General features: G+C 43.2%; 1 protein-coding gene across 2 annotated transcripts in view; it reads right to left on the bottom strand.

Moving 5' to 3' along the window:
* LOC310779813 (eukaryotic translation initiation factor 4E type 2-like) overlaps positions 1-20,559 on the bottom strand; it is an 88,067-nt gene that overhangs the window by 30,882 nt on the left and 36,626 nt on the right. For both annotated transcript variants that reach the window (XM_083640320.1, XM_083640321.1), the window contains one exon: positions 1,101-1,253. In XM_083640320.1, coding sequence (XP_083496446.1) covers positions 1,101-1,253 — 153 coding nt within the window. The remainder of the gene's footprint in view (positions 1-1,100; positions 1,254-20,559) is intronic.

The following is a 20,559-nucleotide window of genomic DNA, read 5'->3' as shown; positions in this document are numbered from 1 at the left end:
TGGAGAATGCATGGAGAGCCTTAACGAGCCCTAATGACTTGCAGCTGGTGGGGGCGGAGTTTCTGCAGACAGGGGCAGGAGCAAATTCAGCATAAGGTAAACAGAGAGGGAAGGCAAAACACTGGCCATGTGCTTATTTTACCTAGATTATATATGATACAAAGGGTTGATTACCGCTAAAGCCATCCTTTAAGCCCTGAACCCATCTAGAAAACCCTGGAAAACACATGGAAAACACCACACATCCACACCCCAGGTGGGATTGGGCTGTAATTTTGCATGGCGGGCGGTTATGATCCAGGTAAGGTCATGGGCAGGTTATCAAGTCCTGGAACCACCTGGAAGGTCCTGGAAAATACTGGGAACCACCGTACGCCCACAACCCAGGTCGGATTGGGCCGAACATTTGCATGGCGGTCATACTCCTGGAAACCATCTGGACAGCACCATCATTTCCAGCCAAGCAAAAGGCGCAGTTTTATTGCTTTGTGCCTATTTAAGCCGGCCAACGCCGGGTACATTGCTAGTATGGTATAAACTAAAATTAAGAACAGTCTCATAAAAGATTGCTACAGTGTATGTGAAGTTTAATTTAAACAAACGAAAACAGGTCTCTGTGGGCACAGTTATGTTCTGGAAGTCTTCCTTTAGCCATAGAGACTGGCAGGTTTAATGCTGCCCCTGAAGAGGACAGACTCTGTTTGCTGTGTGAGTTAAGTGAAATTGAAAACGAGATTAATGTCTTGTTCTACTGTCCTGCATACGAAGATGCAAGGGATGTACTCTTTAGTAGAATGTCCTCCATTTTTACTTTTTTTTTAGATGGATGACTATGAGAAACTTGAGTTGTGCTTCAGGAAAAGACGTTTTTTTTGTAGCAGATTTTATTTGTCAGACCTGGGAGCAAAGACAGAACATCTTGTTTGGGGAGTGATAAAATGATTGTATCGTATTGTTTGAGCACTATGTGGATGTATAGGATTGAATGTACCACTGCAACGGTAAATATTTGGTGTTTTGTAAACCCGTGATGGTTGGGCACTCTGTGTGCATGACACGTAATACAATTATCAATCAATCAATCAGTACACTAGGCCTACCTGGAAGCGTATGGAGACCACCACTCCACAGATCTCCTCTCCCACCATGAACTGCTCTCCCAGCATGGCCAGGATGATGTTCTCCCAGAAACGACTGGCCAAGCCTTTACGCAGACGGATGATCCATTTACCCCCACTCCTGTTAGCCTCGTCCTGACAGACAGAGAGAGAGAACTCAGAGACACAGGCATGTAGAGAGAGGCAGACAGGGTAGAGAGAGACAGGTCAGACAGATAGACAGGTCAGAGACAGACAGAGAGAGAGAGACAGGTCAGTGAGAGAGACAGATGCTCCCTACTAACTGTTCTAGAGTAGGCTTGGGCGGTAACTAAGGATGCACCAGTTGTGGTCGATACGATAACCGATATTAACGTTGCTCTTATAGCCAATAACTGATATTTACAGATGTCTATATAAAAACACATTTCTATGATAATCACATTTTGTACATAGTGAAAAACCCATGTAAACACTGAATTTGAAAAAGCAATGTGTTTGTTTATTTCCAAAACATTTGGGAAAGCCCATAAATCAAAGATTTACCGCATTGTTTCCTCTCAATGTGAAAATGTTGGCCGATACTGATATTACACCATATACCAATATTAACATTGCTGTTATTTTGCTCATCAGATCGATACTGATATATAAAAAGGTTACTAACATCAGCCGATACCGATATGATCGTTAATATATCATGCATCCCTAGCGGTAACTATTTTTTTGTGTGGTCTTGACCTAAATTTCAATCATGAAGACTGGCTTTCTGCAGCATCAATCACCCAGTTCCAGGTTATATCACCCCTATGCTGTGCACGCCTTCTTTTCATTCAGGGTGTGTAACTCCCTGCTCAAGTGACATCACTGGAGACATCACAATTGCTCGAGTGACATCACAATTGCCCCCCTTTTCTCCATTTTCCCAGTATCAAATCAGGTCAAGACATCTGTCTCTCCTTGTTTGCTGAGCCAATCACCTAAGCAGTGGTGGTAGTAGATAGAGCCCATATTACTATGTCATTACTCACATTTGTGCTGTCATCCTCAGTTGGTGATCATCATCACTGGAACAGTTGTTTCCCCCCACCCCCTCCCATGATCACCACCAACGTCATGACTCCTGAATAAATCTCTACGGGGGATTCTCTATCCCAGGGGTTCCCAAACTTAAGAATGCCGGGGCCCACTTTGAAATCTGAAAAATGTCCAGTGCCCACCGAACCCTTTAATCACAACTCTCATCAGCACACACGACTAAGATGATGTATTGTATTTCCGTGTGTGTGTGTGTGTGTGTGTGCCATTTTGGCAAAACACCCAAAAGCCAGATTGCCAACATTTCCTCCTCCTTAATCATCCGAAATATTTGCCTGCACAAGTGGGATTTGGCAAGTGGGATTTTGAAAAAAAAATGCAGAAGTATTTCATTTCCTACAAATCTCCAAACAATGCACTGCAATTTTCTTTGCTTTTAGCTAGTTTGAATTCAAATTAGCCAGACATAGTTTGAAAGCTTGCATGCTGGGGTTGTTGTATTTGTTTATGTAGGCTTGTTTGAGCTTAAAACATAGAGACAATGCATGAAATAGGCCATGGCCATCATGGGGGAAAGTACTCCATTCACTCCCATGCACCAGCGTCATTTTCCTTGAATTCAACATAGCTAAAAGCTGCTGTGTGGTGGGCTGTGCAGACAACAAATGTAAAAAATCGCCAATTAAAGTATTTTTGTACTCTGGAGCAAAACAAAGAAGCCATTGAGAATTGGCAAGAAAAATGTGGATCTAGCTGTCAAAGAAGTAAGTTGGAGTGTTCAACTTCCGTATATATGATCTTTGTGTGCAACACGCGACCATGCATGCGACATAGGATAACGCCAGGATTGGGGGGGTGGGGGGAGTTTTTGTTTCCCCCCATTTTGGGCGTGGTTTCTGAATGATGACGCACTCCGCTAACCTTGCTTGCAAGATGGATAACCTCGCGAGATCAAAAGAGATTCTCTCGACGTATCCATCTTGTCATGCACAGGCAGTTAAGATGATTGGTCGAACCATGCCGGCCCGACCAATCAGCGGCAGCCGTAGGCGGGCTCAGGCTCATCTGGGCAAGTAGTGGGTACATGGTCTTTGTAGTTATTTTCACTCGTCAACATGGCTGCCGCCGCGGAAGTGACGGGCAGTCTGAATGAAATTGAATGTAACGTTCCCAATTCTATGTATTAAATTCTAAAAAACGACCCTCAACATTTGGGAAGGCTAAGCCACACAACTAGTTCGTTATAATCTAACTAAATGCTTCGAAGGTAACTTTACGACCGTGAGGACTCAATCAATGAATACCACGGAGATCAGGGCACAGGCACCTTTGGCGATCTGATTGGTTGAAGTTAACACCCACCAGCGGTGATAGACAGATGGGTCATCCAATCACCTGCCAAGTAGCTTGGAAAAAGTGCCCGCCTCCGTCAGCGGGTCTGGTTACTGCATTCCCAGATCGACTGGTTTAGTGAAACTATGTGGAGCTATACCGTCCATCTGGCAGCGTCAGGTTAGCACTCCGCAGTGTCTCTATCCTGCATGTTTGTTTACACTATTTACAATTGCATTTATCATTTGTGTAGCATTTACTATTGATTTATGTTGATTTATGTACTGATTTGGAAACGTATCTAAAAGAAGAAAACATTACCATCTGAGAAGCAGATGAAGCCTGTGTATTACTGATGTAATGAGGAAGAACAATCAGTAAAGACAACACACTGAACTTCAGTATCGTTTCCGTTCGTTTATTTTGTAGTAGAATTTGTAGTTATTGTCAGGATACAGAACAGGGGTACTGGTACATCACCAAAATCACATTGGTAATGTCACAGTCACAGAGGCAGTAACATACAGTACATGTAGTTAACAATTAGCACAGAAGCAGACACTTAAAAACAGCAAAAAGTAACAGCACACAGCACTATACAATAAAAATCATGCAGTTATGTACAGGACAGCACACAGTTGTAGTTGACAGTTAGCACATAAACAGCACACACAGCAGTATATAGGCAGCATACTGTATAGGCAGACAAGACATCACAGTAGCAGGCAGACAGGGCATGTTAGTATGGCCATACATCACAGTCACACAGGCAAACATAAACAGACACATGGCCAGGGTGGAGAGCATCAGGAAAAGCAGCTACACTTATGCTCCAAGGTGTTTGTATTTGTGTCCCTGAAGGAGCGCATGGGAACAAAGCTTTCCATAAAAAGGGTTTTTCGAAGTTAGTTCCAGCTATCAGCTGCCGCAAACTGAAAGGAGGAGCGGCCCAAGGAGGAGTGGGCTCTGGGGACCTTCAGCAGGAGGTGCATGGCCGAGCGGGTGTTGTACATGGGGGGTGAGTGTAACTGCAGTATGTGTGTTAGGTAGGGGGGAGTGAGGCCTAGAAGTGTTTTGTAAATAAGCGTCAGCCAGCGAATGTCTCGTCTGATTTTGTGGGAGGGCCAGTTTACCAGGGAGTATATTTCGCAGTGGTGTGTCCTATAGGGGGCATTTGTGGCAAAGCGGATGGCAGAATGGTACAGAGCATATACTGTAGGTGGTCGAGAGCTCCCTTACACGCTGAGCGGAAGATAACATCGCCGTAGTCAAACAATGGGAGGACAGTCATCTGGACAAGGGCGAGCTTGGCGGACCTCGTGAACGAGGAGTGATTTCTTTTTTGTGATCAATTTTTTATTGACATCAGTAGTTCAGCATAGTTACACGACATTATGACAGACATTAGTCAGGATGCATGAGCCCTCATCCCACCTGCCCACTCATATCACCCCCCCAATACCCATCAGAATATATGCAGAGTGACATCAATTTTGTATTTATCACACAACAAAAAGAAATACAAAAATAAAATAAAATATAGGAGAGCACCATCTCACGAGGAGTGATTTCTATACAGAAAGCTAAGTCTGGCTTTGACCTTAGCCTGGAGCTTAGTGAGATGTTCTGAGAAGGACAGGTTGTTATCAATCCAAACTCCCAGGTATTTGTAGGAGGTGACTAGCTCAAGGTTACGGCCATCGGCGGTCATGATAGTGCCCGTTTGGCAGGCACCGTTACGACCAAACCACATGGCCTTGGTCTTGCTAGTGTTCAGGACCAGGCCAAGGGCAGAGAAGCCTGCTTGAATTCCCTGAAAGCGCTCTTGGAGAGTTTTCTGGACAGCATTTGGGGAAGGGCCGGCAGCGTATAAGACTGTGCATATGGGTGGATAGAGGAGTTTCCTGCGGATTGACCTATGTTATTTAGGGATGGGTACCGAGACCCGGTACCAAACAGGCCCCGGGGCCGTATTTAGGGATACCGGAGGATCAATAAGCTTTCACGTTAACGGTTCTCTTATCGGTACTGGAGTGGAGAAATTAAGAAAATAGATTTCCTATAGGCTATATAATTGCTAAATAAACGTTACGTTATCCTGCACATTTTATCTCACCAACTCCGAAACACAGGCATATGATGTGTTTTTTGCGATTTCCTAACAAGAAAAGGGATAATCTTTTCCGCGTTGCGCTCTCCGTCAGAGAGAGACACAGCTGCTGCCAGTGCAGCCGAGATGAGAGGAGTGGAGTGAGGACTGAGAGAGGGGAGGGGCTGCTGGGCGTGCCTTACAGCACACACACCACACATGCAGGGAACAGGGAAGGCAGGCAGGCAGATTGACAATAGACATGCAACTGAGCACAGCACACGTTAAGAATGGCTGAAAGAATAACGCAATCTAAAGTGTGGTTTTACTTCACTCGCTCGATGGTGACAATTCACGTTGTCACAAGTTTAATAAAACCTTCGCTAGTAAAGGTGGAAACACGAGCAATTTGTCTAAACACTTAGCCAAAGTGCATCACATTCAAACGGCGAAATGCACAGTTTTTGACAAGCTAGCTCGCCCTCCATCATCTCCTGTCAATGATGCCACGGCTGCGTTACCCAGTCTACCTCATCAGGTAACTATGTGAACGTGGTAATGATTAAGACGAGAGTAGTAAATATTTCTCCGCTGTTTGGGTGTGTTAATCATCATAAATACAGTCTGATATAAATCGTCAGGTGACGGTCATCATCTCAGTTGTCGTTCAGAAATTTTACTTTCAGAGCAGGGGGGGATTTTTATTTAGTGATTTGGGGGGGAAGTACAGCAGACTGTCTTGCTTTATTTTTATTATGCTTTCCCTAGCTGAATGTTGCTATTGGCACAGTGTGGTAGAAGGATATTTTAGGATATTTAAATTAATAATAAAAACGCACCCATTAAGATTTTGCAACTTCTTTTTTGTTAAACCTGAGCCTGCAGCTACAATGAACCAGCCCAGTCCCACTCCCACCCCTCCTCTCTCTACTGCTGGTCCAAGCACAAACCCCTTCACCATGGCAGCTAGTGGGAGAATGACTGAGGAAAGGATAAATGAGTGCCACCTAACTGTGACCAGGTTAATTTGTCTCCCCCCCCCCCCCCCCCCTTTCTCCTCTTAAAAATAACAAAAAAAAACACAACAACCAGTCCCATTTGTTTCGGGGGTTTTTTCTCCCCTTGTACCCCACTGCCGCGGAATCCTCAATTTACTATTGGTCCATCTGATGGACCTTAACAGGTATCGTGTACTAATTTATAAATATTAATTTAAATTTTAAATTTTTTTACTGTTTATAATTCATTGGTAACTTCTTCCCTAATACCTCATACCAACATTTCATACCTATTCGAATTTTAACCCCTCAAATGCCAGTGTACAGTAAGTACAGTAAAAAAAAAAAAGTACATAAAAAAAAAAAAGTGATTTTTTTTTCCATTTCCATAAAGACAAACTGGCTTTGGGTCTGATATTATGGGCAGGTTGGGGTGTTTTACAAAAGTCACCACTGCAAGATGCCTAGTATCAAAGATTTGCAGGCATGATGTCACAATAGCTATGACATCACTAGCCTATGACATCATCAGTGATGTCATGAGATGATTTTTTGTCAATAATATGTCACTGATGACATTACTGATGATGTCACAGACATTGTGACATCATCAGTGGGTTTTTGTATTTTTTGTGATTTTTTGTAAAAATAGTATTTTTTCATATTTTGAGCCAAAAATCCAAAAAGCGCATGTTTTGGACTTCCAGCCATTTTCCCCAAAAAACACAAACGAGCTTTAGTCCAGCATCTATCCTGGTCTAAAGGCTTCAAATCAGTAGTGTGGACTGTCAAATTCAGTTTTCTAATATTTTCCCATTTTTGGCATAGGAATCAGTTTTTTTTACATTTCATGTAAACTGTATGGAATTGATTGCTATGCCAAAACTGGGGGAATATGGGGAAATAGGCAAACACAGTAGAAACTACAATTTTAACCCCTTGAGTCAAGGTGAGATGTGTAACATCAAGGAAATAATGATTTTTTTGAAAAATTTGCTGGAAGTCAAAAAAAAAAGTTCTTTTTGTGCAAAATTAACATTGAAATCAATGGGACAACTATGCAATGGACGTTGAGACCATGTAACTCCCCCAAAATTTCTACCAACTCCAAGGTTAGATATTAAGGTCAAAGTTCAAGGTATTTGGTCCAGGATGCCCGCTGAAATAAATGAAATAAATTAATTTTGTGAAAATTTGCTGGGAGTACCAATAGAGTGGTTTCAATGGAAGTCAATGGGTCCATCAGATGGACCAGTAGTAAATTGAGGAGTATTTTTGAAAATAGGTCTTAGGAGCGTATAAAAATGATAACTATGATTGATTTTTGTCAAATACCCCAAAAAAAATACCTAGCCTTAGTTTAAAACCATTTACTCAAAAACTGTCGAAACGGCCCATACGCGACTGCAGGAAAAGTCCATCAGATGGACTAGTGGGGTACAAGGGTTAAAAATGACAAAAAGTACTGATAAGAGTACCGTTAAAGTACCGGATCGATAAGCAGTATCGATAAGAGTACTAGTATCGTTAATTCCTTAACGATACCCATCCCTAATGTTATTTACATAAATTGAAAAAAGGACCGGTGCTAGGATGGAGCCTTGAGGCACTCCTTTGGAGATGGACAGGGGTTGTGACATCAGGCTGTCAGATTTTACAGCCTGAGTGCGACCAGACAGATAGCTGTGGAACCAGGCTATTGTTTGCTTTGTGACACCTATGCGTCTGAGATGTTCCAGAAGCCGATCGTGATCTACGTGATCGAACGCTTTGGCAAGATCGATAAAACTAGCTGCACAACATTGTTTGGAATAAAGGGCATTTATAACGTCATTTAGGACTTTCAGAGTTGCAGTTTCACACCCATACCCTGCACGGAAACCAGATTGTGTACCAGACAATACATTATATGATTCCAGAAACCATGTGAGCTGTTTACACACTAGCCTTTCCAGTATTTTCGCTATACAGGGTAGTATAGAGATCGGACGGTAGCAGTTTGGGTCAGTTTGATTTCCCCCTTTGAACAGGGGACGCACTGAGGCTGTCTTCCAGGCAGGGGGTAACTCACCTGTTTGCAGGGATATATTGCATAGGTGGGAAATTGGTTTGGCAACGATGGGGGCCGCGGCTTTGTAAAAGAAAGACCATCGAGACCAGGGGGTTTCTTTGGGTCAAGTTTCCTGAGTACCTCCAAAACTAGCCTGGGTAAACCCATCCCCCACGTGACCTGCTCTCAGACCTGTTCTCAGTCACTATGGTCTGGTCCCCCGCCTGTGCTAAACGATTTCCTGCGGTTGTTGGGCCCCCCCCGATAGACCGCTCCATTACGCAACCTTCATCCAACCAGCTTTGTGCACAGAGCACATGTGCAGTGCAGCAGATGGCGTCATCGCTCTGCGACCTTTGTTGTTAGCGCTCGAGCTAACTCCACCTAGCTAACTCACTAGGCTACTGCTAGCAACCACAGGTTGCAGTTTGTGTAAGAGAAACCTTCGTTCTAAAGGCAAGTTGGGCAGCTGCAAACCACTCGAGAAGGGGGTATTTCTACGCCTGGAGAGGGTTGGTGTGAAACTACACCAACAGGATAGCAAATCCTGTCGGATTTGCCAGAGTCTGACTGAGGTATGTACTTATAACCTAATGTACTAGTGCTGCACGATTAATCTCCACTTCCCCCGTGCACTCCCGCAAATAAGTAATGTTATGCGCAGCCAGTTTATCAGATAATTTCGCCGTAAAATGTGTCCAGGTGATGAGAAGCCCCAGCTTGTACAAGCTGTCCTTTGTATGGTCGCTGCCCGTCCGCTCAGACCCGATTTCGATATAGCGTTTGGTGATCTTTTGATCAACAGACCTCATAACGGGGATATACTGTTACGTGTGTCTACCAACATCACTAAAAGATCATAAATGTAACGCTGTTTTAATCGATGGCTACGTTGCTAGCTACTAGCTAGCCGCAGACCAGCTATGAACCCGTTTGGATGATCGCTGCCCGTCCACTAAAACGCGATTTCGATATAGTTTGAGGTGATATTTTGATCAACAGACCTCATAACGGGGATCTATACTGTTACATGTGTCTACTGTACTGACGTCCTCTCTGTTTATTCTTTCAGGTATTAATTCTAAACCCTTCTCAGTCAGCTGCTGCCAACCTGATGAGGAAACAGGCGTGCTTGTTGGACACTGAATGCAAGAGCCTAGCCAGTCTGCAGACTTCATCCTCCGGTGCTGTTCGCCTCAGGACTTGAAGGCCTAACGTTGTACCATGGACTGTATACATTCTGTGCTAATAATGCTAGCATGCTAACATCCTTTTCACACACACACACTGAATATACCGAAATGCTAGATTTGATCATGGACTTAACGCTAATGTTAATCAAAAACGGCCGCAGTCATAACGGTAAGGTGTGTTTGACCTAATTGAAATATTAACGTTAATGCCCTCACATTTCAGCGTGGTTACAGATAAACCTATTTAACGCTAGCTAGCTACAGTAGATTTTTGGAGGCGTTAATGTGAATGTCATGACCTATAGCGTAGTATTATACTGTATATTATACATAATCCAGATGTAACCTAGCTATAGCTAGACGTTAAGAGGTTAGCGTGAATGCGACTGAGACCTGACATTACTGGCTTGATATCATATTCCAGGTGCAACCTAGCTAGATGAGCTTCACACTGCTGTATGAGTAGGCTACAAATGTATCAAGCCTTGATATCATATTCCAGATCCAACCTAGCTAGCTATATGTTAAGAGGTAGGAATATACCGAAATGCTGTATATTATACATAATCCAGATCATATTCCAGATGCAACCTAGCTAGATGTTAAGCCATTAATAATGACATCAGGTGACAAGCTGAAATGTCAATTCTTATAGCAAATCTAGGTAAATTTCAGACTTTAACGTAGTGTCTTGTCTGAAGTGAATACAAGTGACCTATATTTTTCAATCCTGTCTTTGAATAAAAGTTGTACATTGTGTTATACTTGAAAACCATGTCTTTGATCCCTTATTTGTGTTCACAATTACAACAAATCTGTATGGTTTATCTGTTGGCATTAAACCGTGGTATTTCCTTGGGTGATATTCCATATTTGTCATTAACCTAGCTGTTCACATCTGCATTTTCTACGTGAGATATCACAAGTAGCCTACTTTTATTAAAAAACAAAATAAAATGCAAAGAGAGGTTTCCTTCTCTAACTATTGGTGCGTTCACAAAATATTTACACAATGAGATTTTTTTTATAAATAATCATCAATAACGTGGATAATGACATCTGCAGCTGCTGGACGAGAGAGTGAGCCCACCATACCACTGGACTGTAGGCTACAGTATTGCTGTGATGTGTTACATGTTATGTTTTTATAGCTGGCTCACTCTGAATGTAGTTAACACTTGCTTTGGAGAATTGTCTGATTGATGACTGCAGAACAAGTTATGAATGTATAACTTTAACTACACTTTTTTTGCTAAATAAACAAGCACAGGTCTAGCATCACGGATCCTTATGTGGAAACATTTTGAGAACCACTGTTTTTGAAGTACTATTAATATAGCTGTTTTCATTCTCACATGACAATACAACAGAATAGAGTATCAAACAAAAACATTTTTATTCAGTTCCATTCAAAAAAGTACAATTTGAGTATGAACAGTACAACATGCAGTACAACATGCAGTACAGTATGGAAACAATATGAAGTTCTGTTGGCTGCCATTAACCTCACAAATCAACCATTGCAGCCGGACTGGTCATTTGGTTCAGCATCAACATGGGCTGAGAGATTGAGTAGGCTAAATAAACAATACACATGAGAATTACAGTTAACGTTACAGCATTTAATAACGTTAATTTTCGTGTACCCGATGCCAGGATATTTTGTCACTTTGTTTTCATCAAGTTCTCTGGATTTATATACACAAGCTCACAGCGTCCTAACAGGTTAACGTTATAATCTCAGAAGAGATTGAGTAGGCTAAATAAACCATACACATGAGAATTACAGTTAACGTTACAGCATTTAATAACGTTAATTTTCGTGTAGCCGGTGCCAGCATATTTCACCACTTTTTCTTCATCAAGGCCTCTGGACTTGCATACACAAGCTTGCAGCGTCCATGTCCTTGTCTTTATCATTCACCCCACCGATCTGCAACGCCTTGATTCCCAGATTAGAAGCCTCGCGTATCTGGTCCTCCATTAGCGCATTTAACGGCGACACAACAATACGTAGCTGTAGCTGTTCATAGCCATAGCTAGTAGCTAGCTCGGGAGCTATGCTTTGGAAAGACCAAAAGCTAATGGCTAGCCGCTGCAGCTGTTATACGTCATTGACAAAGACGCACTCTCTGATTGGCCGATCACGGCAGGACTGATGTTGGCAGTCACGCCGTCACTCATTGGCTGCGGGGTGGCTGCGGGTCTGCGGGAGTCTTTCAACTGCCGCGGAAATCGATTTGAATGGCCCGTTCGCTAGACGATAGTGACTGGGAACTGAGAGAGCAGGTCACGTGGTGGCTGGGTTTACCTAGGCTACTCCAAAACCTCATTCTAAGTAACATCTTGCAGGCCAAAGGTATAGTAAGGGGCTGGATTGGCGGGAGGGGGCATTGGCGGGGGGGGGGGGGGGGGTGGGGGGCAAGAGGTGTTGTTGAGTTGAACAGGTTTCCAGATTTAATGAAGTGGAGGTTTAGGAGCTCGGCCATGCGTTCCTTATCCGTGACTACAGTTTCCTCAACAACAAGTGAGGTGGGCAGCTGAGAGGATTGGGGTTTACTCTCCATCTCTCTCACGGTTTTCCAGAATTTACTTGGATTAGAAATAATCTGTCTTGGTTTTACGGATAGCCTGTGTGCACTTATTTCTTAGTTTTTTGAATGACAACCAATCGTTGGTAGATTTGGATTTGCGGGCCCTGCCCAAGTGGAGTTCTTAAGGCGGACCAGTTCAGCAAGATTGTGGTCGAACCAGGGGCTACATCTATTTTTGATTCTCATCTTTTTGATGGGAGCATGCTTGTTGACAACCTCGCTAAAAGAGTCCTGAAAAAAGGACCACGCAATGTTGATGTCAGGGATCAGATTGATTCTGTCCCATTTAACACATTCACTGCCAACAGTTTTTTTTTTACTGTAGGTAGCTTCTGCCAAGGTTTTTTTTGAGGATTCTGGCTCATCTTTCAAGAGCCGAGGATTATTTTCTGCTAGGACTTTGTGAACACAAAATATCTCAAAATAACTAATAGAATGTGTGCTTTCTCTGTCTAAAAGAGTTAGTTTGTAGAGTTAGTAGTTATGTAGGCATTAGCAGTTGAATACAGCATGGTTTCAGCGTCTGAGAATGGAAGCTAAGACATTAGACATCTAAACAATAGTTCTGAACAGTAATTTCCTCCAATATAACAGCACCCCCACCCCCCTCTCCTTCAAACTCCTCCCTCCGTGTGTGTTCTCCTCCTCCCTCCGTTGCTCTGCAGCGGGTGTATCACAAGCAAGTTTCTGCTGCCTGTCTGCTGCCTGGCGGCCCCTCGTCGGGCGAGCCTGGATGGGGCTTGTTCGTTTCTTGGGGTTTTGGTTGAGAGCTGGGATGAAGCTTTGTGCGATTCGCTTTATGCTGCGTGTTTCAAAGTGTGTTGCACCCAGTCTATTTTTGGAACCCCCCACCGTTGTGCGCCACCGTTGTGCGCCACCGTTGTGCGCCAGCGCGAAAGCGTTTTCGCCAAACCATTCTACAGTATGAGAATGGTTTCCTCACGCTTTTCCCTGCAGTTTTGGCTCGGCTTCCTCTAGTCTGGAGAGCACTGTCGCCACTTAGTGGGTCGGTGGAATGGGTTGTACACGTTCGGTGGCTCCCATATTTTTATAGGAGATGTAAAAGGGTTTGATCCACGTCCCACCGTCAAAAAAAAATGTTTTTTTTTTGACGAGATAACTCGTCGACGGCAGTCAACCGTTGGATTTTTTTTTACGAGATATCTCGTCGACGGCAGTGAACGTGTTAATGGCTGCGAGGTCATGGAGGAACACTTGCTCGTTGAACTTTCTTAGCAGTCGTCTGTACGTAATTTTGGCAGCCTGTTTAATTGTGCCTTTGTTTCTGATACAGTAACATAAAGAAAGGAAGTCGCACACTCAAAAATCTCCTCTGCTGTTTTTAATAAATTACACCAACATGTTTCGGCGAACGTGCCTTCGTCAGGGTGCAGTACAACATCAGGAGGTGTGACCCTTTTTATAGGGCACACCTTCTCAAATCAGTTGTAGGTGAGACAATTACAATAAGGGTTTAAGACATATACAGATTCAATTGGGTCCAGATTTCCATTTTCAACAAATACACAATCCAATCATCTGTTTAGGAAAAAACATTTCACAATTAAAGTAAATAAACGTTAAAAAATGGAATATGGTACTAAACTAGGTACCTATTTAGGCAACAAGGTTGGCCTAGTTGTCTCAATTTACACAGCAATACAGTAATTATTCAAAGAAACGGCCTTAGGTCATAATCCATATTTAAACCATTAGGAGAAAGTGTATTTAGTTCATACATCCAGTATACTACTCTGTGCAACAGACTACGTTCTAGATCTCCTCCTCTCCTAGACAAAAATACCTTTTCAATTCCTGTATAACGAAGTGATGAAATAGAGTGATTAGCTTCCATGAAATGGACTGCAATGGGAGAGGTTTCATCTTTACATCTAATGGCGCTGCAATGTTCTGCAATTCTTTGCTTAAGTTGACGTTTTGTTTGGCCAACATACCCTTTACCACAGGAGCAAACCAATAAATATATCACTCCCCACCAGCTCAGTGGCCTGAGTGTCCGCCCTGAGACTGGGAGGTCGTGAGTTCGATCCCCGGCCGAGTCATACCAAAGACTATAAAAATGGGACCCATTTGCCTCCCTGCTTGGCACTCAGCATCAAAGGGTTGGAATTGGGGGGTTAGATCACCATATGATTCCCGAGCGCGGCGCACGCTGCTGCTCACCGCTCCCCCAGGGGATGGGTCAAATGCGGAGAACAAATTTCACACATTGTGTGACAATCAGTGGGACTTTACCTTTACTTTACCCTTTGTAGTACGGTACATGAAATAACTCCTCTCACAGGTATCATCTTACCTGAATGTGGGTATCGAAATAATTGGCTTTTCTTAGTGCTATTGCACTGTGCGCATGCACCACATTTATAATTACCATTAGGAATAGGCGTTAAGGGAGTTTGAGAGGACATAGGAGTAGGAGGAAGATCTGAGACAGTACACATATAATTTAAGTTGCGGCCCCGTTTAAAAACCACCAGAGGGGGCTCTTTATATAAGTGTTCAATATGTTTATCTGAATTCAAGATGTGTCAGTGTTTCAAAATAACTCCTTTAAATTGTTCAGCACACTTGGTGTACTTAGTCCTGAAAACAATTACATTTGACTTATTTTTTGGACTAAGTTTTAAAAAATATCCTGTTTTTTTTGAGAGATTTTTAATTTAATTAATTTAATTTTCTTGAAGAGTCTTCTTTTTATAGCCTCGTATCAAATTCTGTCAACATTTTGGACACATTATGCTCAAAGTCCGTGTATTTGGTGCAGATGCGTTTCACGTGACATAATTGGCTGTATGGCAAACTCTTTTTCAAGGGGAGAGGATGGTGGCTGTCAGCCCTCAGTAATGTATTGCGGTCTGTTGGCTTTCTGTACAGATCCATATACAGTTTGTTACCTTCCTTTATGATCCATAGATCAAGAAAATTAATTGTATTAACATCAAACTGCATAGTGAACTTAAGGTGAGGAGATAATTCATTTAGCAGGATGTGAAATTCATTCAGTTGTTCAGCCCTTCCTCCCCAAATGACCAACATATCATCAATGTAGCGTTTCCACAACAAAACATTTGAAAAAAAGGGATGAGCACTCAGGCCCGGTGCTTCTTCAAATTCTCCCACATAAATTAGGAGCCATGGGAGAGCCCATAGCAGTACCTTTAATTTGTAGGAAAAAATCATCTTCAAATCTAAAATAATGATGAGAAAGTACTAACTCGGCCAGTTTCAAGATACATTTATTAGAAGGCTTTATGTTAGAATCTCTAGTCTTGCCTAGGGCATGTTCAAGTGTGTCTAGTCCCCCCCCCTGTGAGGAATATTGGAGTATAGACTTTCCACATCAAAACTGACCAACATAGCATGATCAATAGCTTAAATTAAAGTCCCTGGAAACCAAAATCCACAAAAACGTTCTAACTATATTATTTAGGGTCTTATGTTAGTAATTGTGTCCCTCAGAAATTATTATACATTACTTTCAACCCAAAGCCTTAAAATCGACACTTTTCTACAAGATTCTACAAGGTACTTCCTCATTGAAGAGAGCAGTGCGCGAGGTGCTAAAATGCAGGAGCTTATGACGTCATAAGCTCTATATAACCTTTGTACACGCGTGCAATCCGCACCCACCCTCCTTTTGTCCGTTCTTTGCCCCCAGTGACAGCGCTCCCTCAGTGTCTGCTTCCCTCCCACTCTGTGTGCACTCGAGCGCTATGCTGCTCGCTCCTCTCTCTCTCTCTCTCTCACTAGGAGAGAGAGAGAGAGAGAGAGAGAGAGAAGCATAGCGCTCGACACAGCCTGGTGACGCGAGGTTACTCACACACACACACACACACAGACACAGTAGCGCTGTGCAGTCGCAGCAAGTCTCTCTCTCTCCCTCTCCGAGCAACGAACACACACACACGCACTGGATCTCTCTTTCTCCGTTTCCCTCCCCCCCTCTCTCTCGCGCTCTCTCTCTCTCTCTCTCTCGGGGCCCTGCTGCAGACGGGACACGCCCACACAGTCCGCGGGAGAAAATACACTCTAAAAACTAATTGATTCTCATGAGTTTTGCCATGGCTGTCAAACCTAAATTTATATACTTTGCGACGTTCATCATCGTTCAAATTTGGCTGGTGGCTTATTAACATAGGGTCCTGTGATGTGATGAACTCAAAATGCTAAATAATAAAGAAATATTTCTGGTTTCCAGGGACTTTAAATAAACCATATGACTCGTGTCTTTTACATAAGAAGGTAATGTTTCCACTGCTGCTTTAATTTGATGATCAACACATTTTGATATATTACAAGTAACAGAGTCGATAGCCGCCACTATAGGTCGACCAGGTGGTGGAGTAATCTGTTTGTGTAATTTTGGGAGAGTATAAAAAGTAGGGATAACAGGACATTTTATAGACATGAACTCAAATGATAAACATTTGTTTAAGACATGTACATGAGCTGCAGAGTGTGTCTTACTTGAGAGATTAAAAACATTCATCTAATCTGCGGGGCCTTCCCCGTTTTGGATCTCAGCTCGTAGGTGACGCAGGGATTTTCTCTTCCCTCGGCGGATGCGTTGTTTCTTTGATGTCCACGCTGTCCCCGTCCCTCGTGGTATAAAAAACCACTGCCAACTGATGAGGCGCTATCAGTAGACAGTTGATCCATATCCCAGCGTCTTCTAGAGGGCCGTCTTGCTCGGTGTGATCCTCTGTGGTCGGGGTCACACCAGACATAGACCCGGTTATTGTCCTTGTCCTTCCGGTCTCGTTTAAAATTCTTGATCTTCAATTCTCTTATCTCATTTTTAATTTTTTCTTGTAATTCAACATTGGCTTTAATGAGTTCATCATATTTACTCTGGTCATTCAATTCACTCCATTTCACAATTTCATTGTAGTTTCAATCTCAGTAATGTCCTTTTTTAATTGCTCAATTATAAGTGTCATAAGGTCCAATGAGCACTTATTCAGAATGGAGCACCATTCACCTGTTCTTTGGCCCAGTGAGGTTCTTTTTGCCACCGGAGTCCTCTTGGAATTATTCCTTGTGATGTAATGAGGGTAACGATGTGCAGGTGAGTCTTCGTTCTCTTGGCAGACAGTTCATTCAGTTGTTTCAATTGATTCTCCCAATTACCTTGATGTGGTTGATCAAACAGGGATTCTGCTATGATGAATTCTTCTCTTAATCTTTGGTTGTATTCAAAGGTGCCTGTTTGAGCAGGGTTAGAGGCCGTTCCGTTCATTGTGAGGAGTAATTAACACATTCACTGCCAGCCGTTTTTTTTTTACTGTAGGTAGGTTCTGCCAGAGTTTTTTTTTTGAGGATTCTGGCTCATCTTTCAAGACCCGAGGATTCTTTTCTGCTAAGATTTTGTGAACACACAATATCTCAAAAGAACTAATAGAATGTGTGCTTTCTCTGTCTAAAAGAGTTAGTTTGTAGAGTTAGTAGTTATGTAAGCATTAGCAGTTGAATACAGCATGGTTTCAGCGTCTGGAAAATTATTCTGAGATAAACGGCTTTTTGTGAAATTCGATAGAACAGTCACTTTAACCATTCATTTTTGGCATCAGTAAGACGTCAGACATCTAAACAATAGTTTTGAACAGTAATTTCCTCCATAACAGCAGGAAACACCCCTCTGCTTCAAACTCCTCCCTCCGTGTGTGTTCTTCTTGGCTGCAGCGGGCGTGTCACAAGCTCGTTGCTGCTGCTGCTGTAACCTCGCGTCACCAGGCTCACTGCTTCTGCTGCTGCTGCCTGTCTGCTGGCGGCCGCTCGGCAAGTCTGCATATGGGCTCGCTCGTTTCTTGTGATTTCGGTTGAGAGCTTTGATGAAGCTTTTGCAATTCTGGTCTTATTTATGCTGCGTGTTTCAAAGTGTGTTCCACCCGTAATCTATTATGCAAATTTGCAATCCCGCACCGCCAGCAATCAGCGCGAAAACGAAAGCGTTTTCGCCAATCCATTTTCATGAGAATGGCTTCCTCAAACTGCTTTTTGCTTGCCTTCCTCTAGTCTGGGAGAGCACTGTCGCCACTTAGTGGGTCCGTGGAATGGGTTGTACACGTTCGCTGGCTTCAATATTTTTATAGGAGACGTGGGGAGCGTTGATCCACGTCCCACCGTCAAAAATAAATAAAAAAAATTTAAGCCGAGATATCTCGTCATTGGTAGTGAACCGTTGGATTCTGTAAGCCGAGATATCTCGTCAATGGCAGTGAACGTGTTAAGAGGAGTGCTGTCCACGGGAAAATTGTTTCTGATACAACCAATAAAGCAGTGGTCACTAAGGTCACTACAGAAAACTCCAGATTTGTATCTATTGGTGTTGTTTGTGAGGATGACATAAAGGATCTAAAGAGATTATAAAATATTAAAAGCATTCAGATATGAACAGATACTGTATAGACAGTGTTTCCCCTAGAAAAAATGTCAGGCCTCGAGGGATTTCCCAAAAACCCTGTAAAGGCCACTCTCATTGATATCTTATTTGTTCATGTCTCGTATATTTGTTCTTATCAATGGTACATGAGCACCAACCACACCAAGACAACGACGGTCCACCTCCATCACTTTCTGGACGCCTCCTCTTTTCTTGAGGCTCTTTCATACACAGATCGCGCAAAAGTTGCCAATTAGGAGTCCCGTAAAGCGAGCCGCCTCGCCACAGAAATTGCTTTCACACGAGCCAAGCAGCACGGCCACATTACCGTGCTGCTCTGTACTTTCAGGTGAAATCCCCCGCTCCCGCATTGAAAGGCGAGCAGAGGGATTTCCAGCTCCTCCTAGCCCAAATTAATATTTTCATAGGTTAGTGTAGCCTAGGCTACTGTATGATGAACAAATTAATTCAACAACAGACTTTCCTCCTTCTCCTAGTCCGCTGAGGAGATCTGTATCGGCATTTTCATTGGCTGTTTGCCGATATCATAACTTAATAAAAAAATGCGCTAATTTGCGGCTGCTGCACCTGGAAGAATCCTCTCCTACAGTAGTTCTGTGTCTGGAGCAATGTCCCGCCCACAGCGCTATCTGATTGGTTACACATCAAGCAATAGCCTATCAGAGCACTCAGAGAAGAAATCTTGACACCTCACCTCAGTGCTCTCTGTTCAGCGCAGCCTGCACTAGACAGGGGGACAGTGCGAGGCTGCCTGAAGCGAGAGCAGTGGACTAGTTGGCTGTTGTGACTGTAACAGTCACACTGTGTTAAGGTAAAGCAGCAGATATTGCCATGCCAAAGTTGTAATAAAGTTAATATACATAATAATTACCTACGCTGACATTGCAAAAACACCACGATCTTATGAGCGATTCGTATGAAGCGCTGCCTCGCACAGTGCAAAGTGTGGTGTGTGGAGATAGGTCTGTCTATCAGTCTACTTTTTTTACTTTCACTCGTCACTTTCTTGATACATGAGGTGATTTCCCCTGTAATTTTTTTATGAATGAGCTGACCATTCGCACCTTTTCCGGCTCGCTGCGACGACCTTTCAAGTGGAGGCGGGTTGTCCGCCAATACGGCGATGTGACAACCTTTGGTGCCGGGACAAAAGGCGTACAAGAATTACCCACCAACGCGCGTTCATGCCTTTCACATCGGAGCCGCGAATCCTAATTTCCGTGCATTTTTCGGCTTTCATAGCCGGTGTGAAAGAGCCTTTGGAGTTCTTCAGTGGTGGGTGTCTCTGTTGGCACTGTTGCTCATCCTGTCCACTCGTCAAGTCAGTCCACAGGCCAGCGGCAGGAAAGTCTTGCGGGACTTGACGGGAGTTGTGTCTCACTGACCCGACAGGCGGAAATGGGATGCCTGTAACTACCGCTGAAAAGAGCCCGGGGGAGAATAGCAGTCTGATCGTTCTTTAGGGATCAGTTTATGACAATATGCGTCGAAAACGGGAATAAAACTGTCTATTTACATGGATGAAAAGCACGCTGCCACGTGGCCCCCACGGAGCTCCTTCTAGGACTGGCTTGCACACTATTGATCCCAAAACAACGCCTAAGACGGACAAAAACGCTGCGGAGTTGTCAGATAATAATTAAGGTGAGGAGAGGGCTCCAGGTAATAAAAAAAAACGAAATTCTCCTTTAACCTCACAGTAGCTGCATATTATTTATGTGACATTCATGGCATGAATCACAAA

Source organism: Poromitra crassiceps, assembly GCF_964638095.1.
Source record: "Poromitra crassiceps genome assembly, chromosome: 7".
NCBI classification, from domain to species: Eukaryota; Metazoa; Chordata; class Actinopteri; order Beryciformes; family Melamphaidae; genus Poromitra; species Poromitra crassiceps.
The sequence above is the reverse complement of the archived record's forward strand: the minus strand, read 5'-3'. Positions and strand labels throughout refer to the sequence as shown.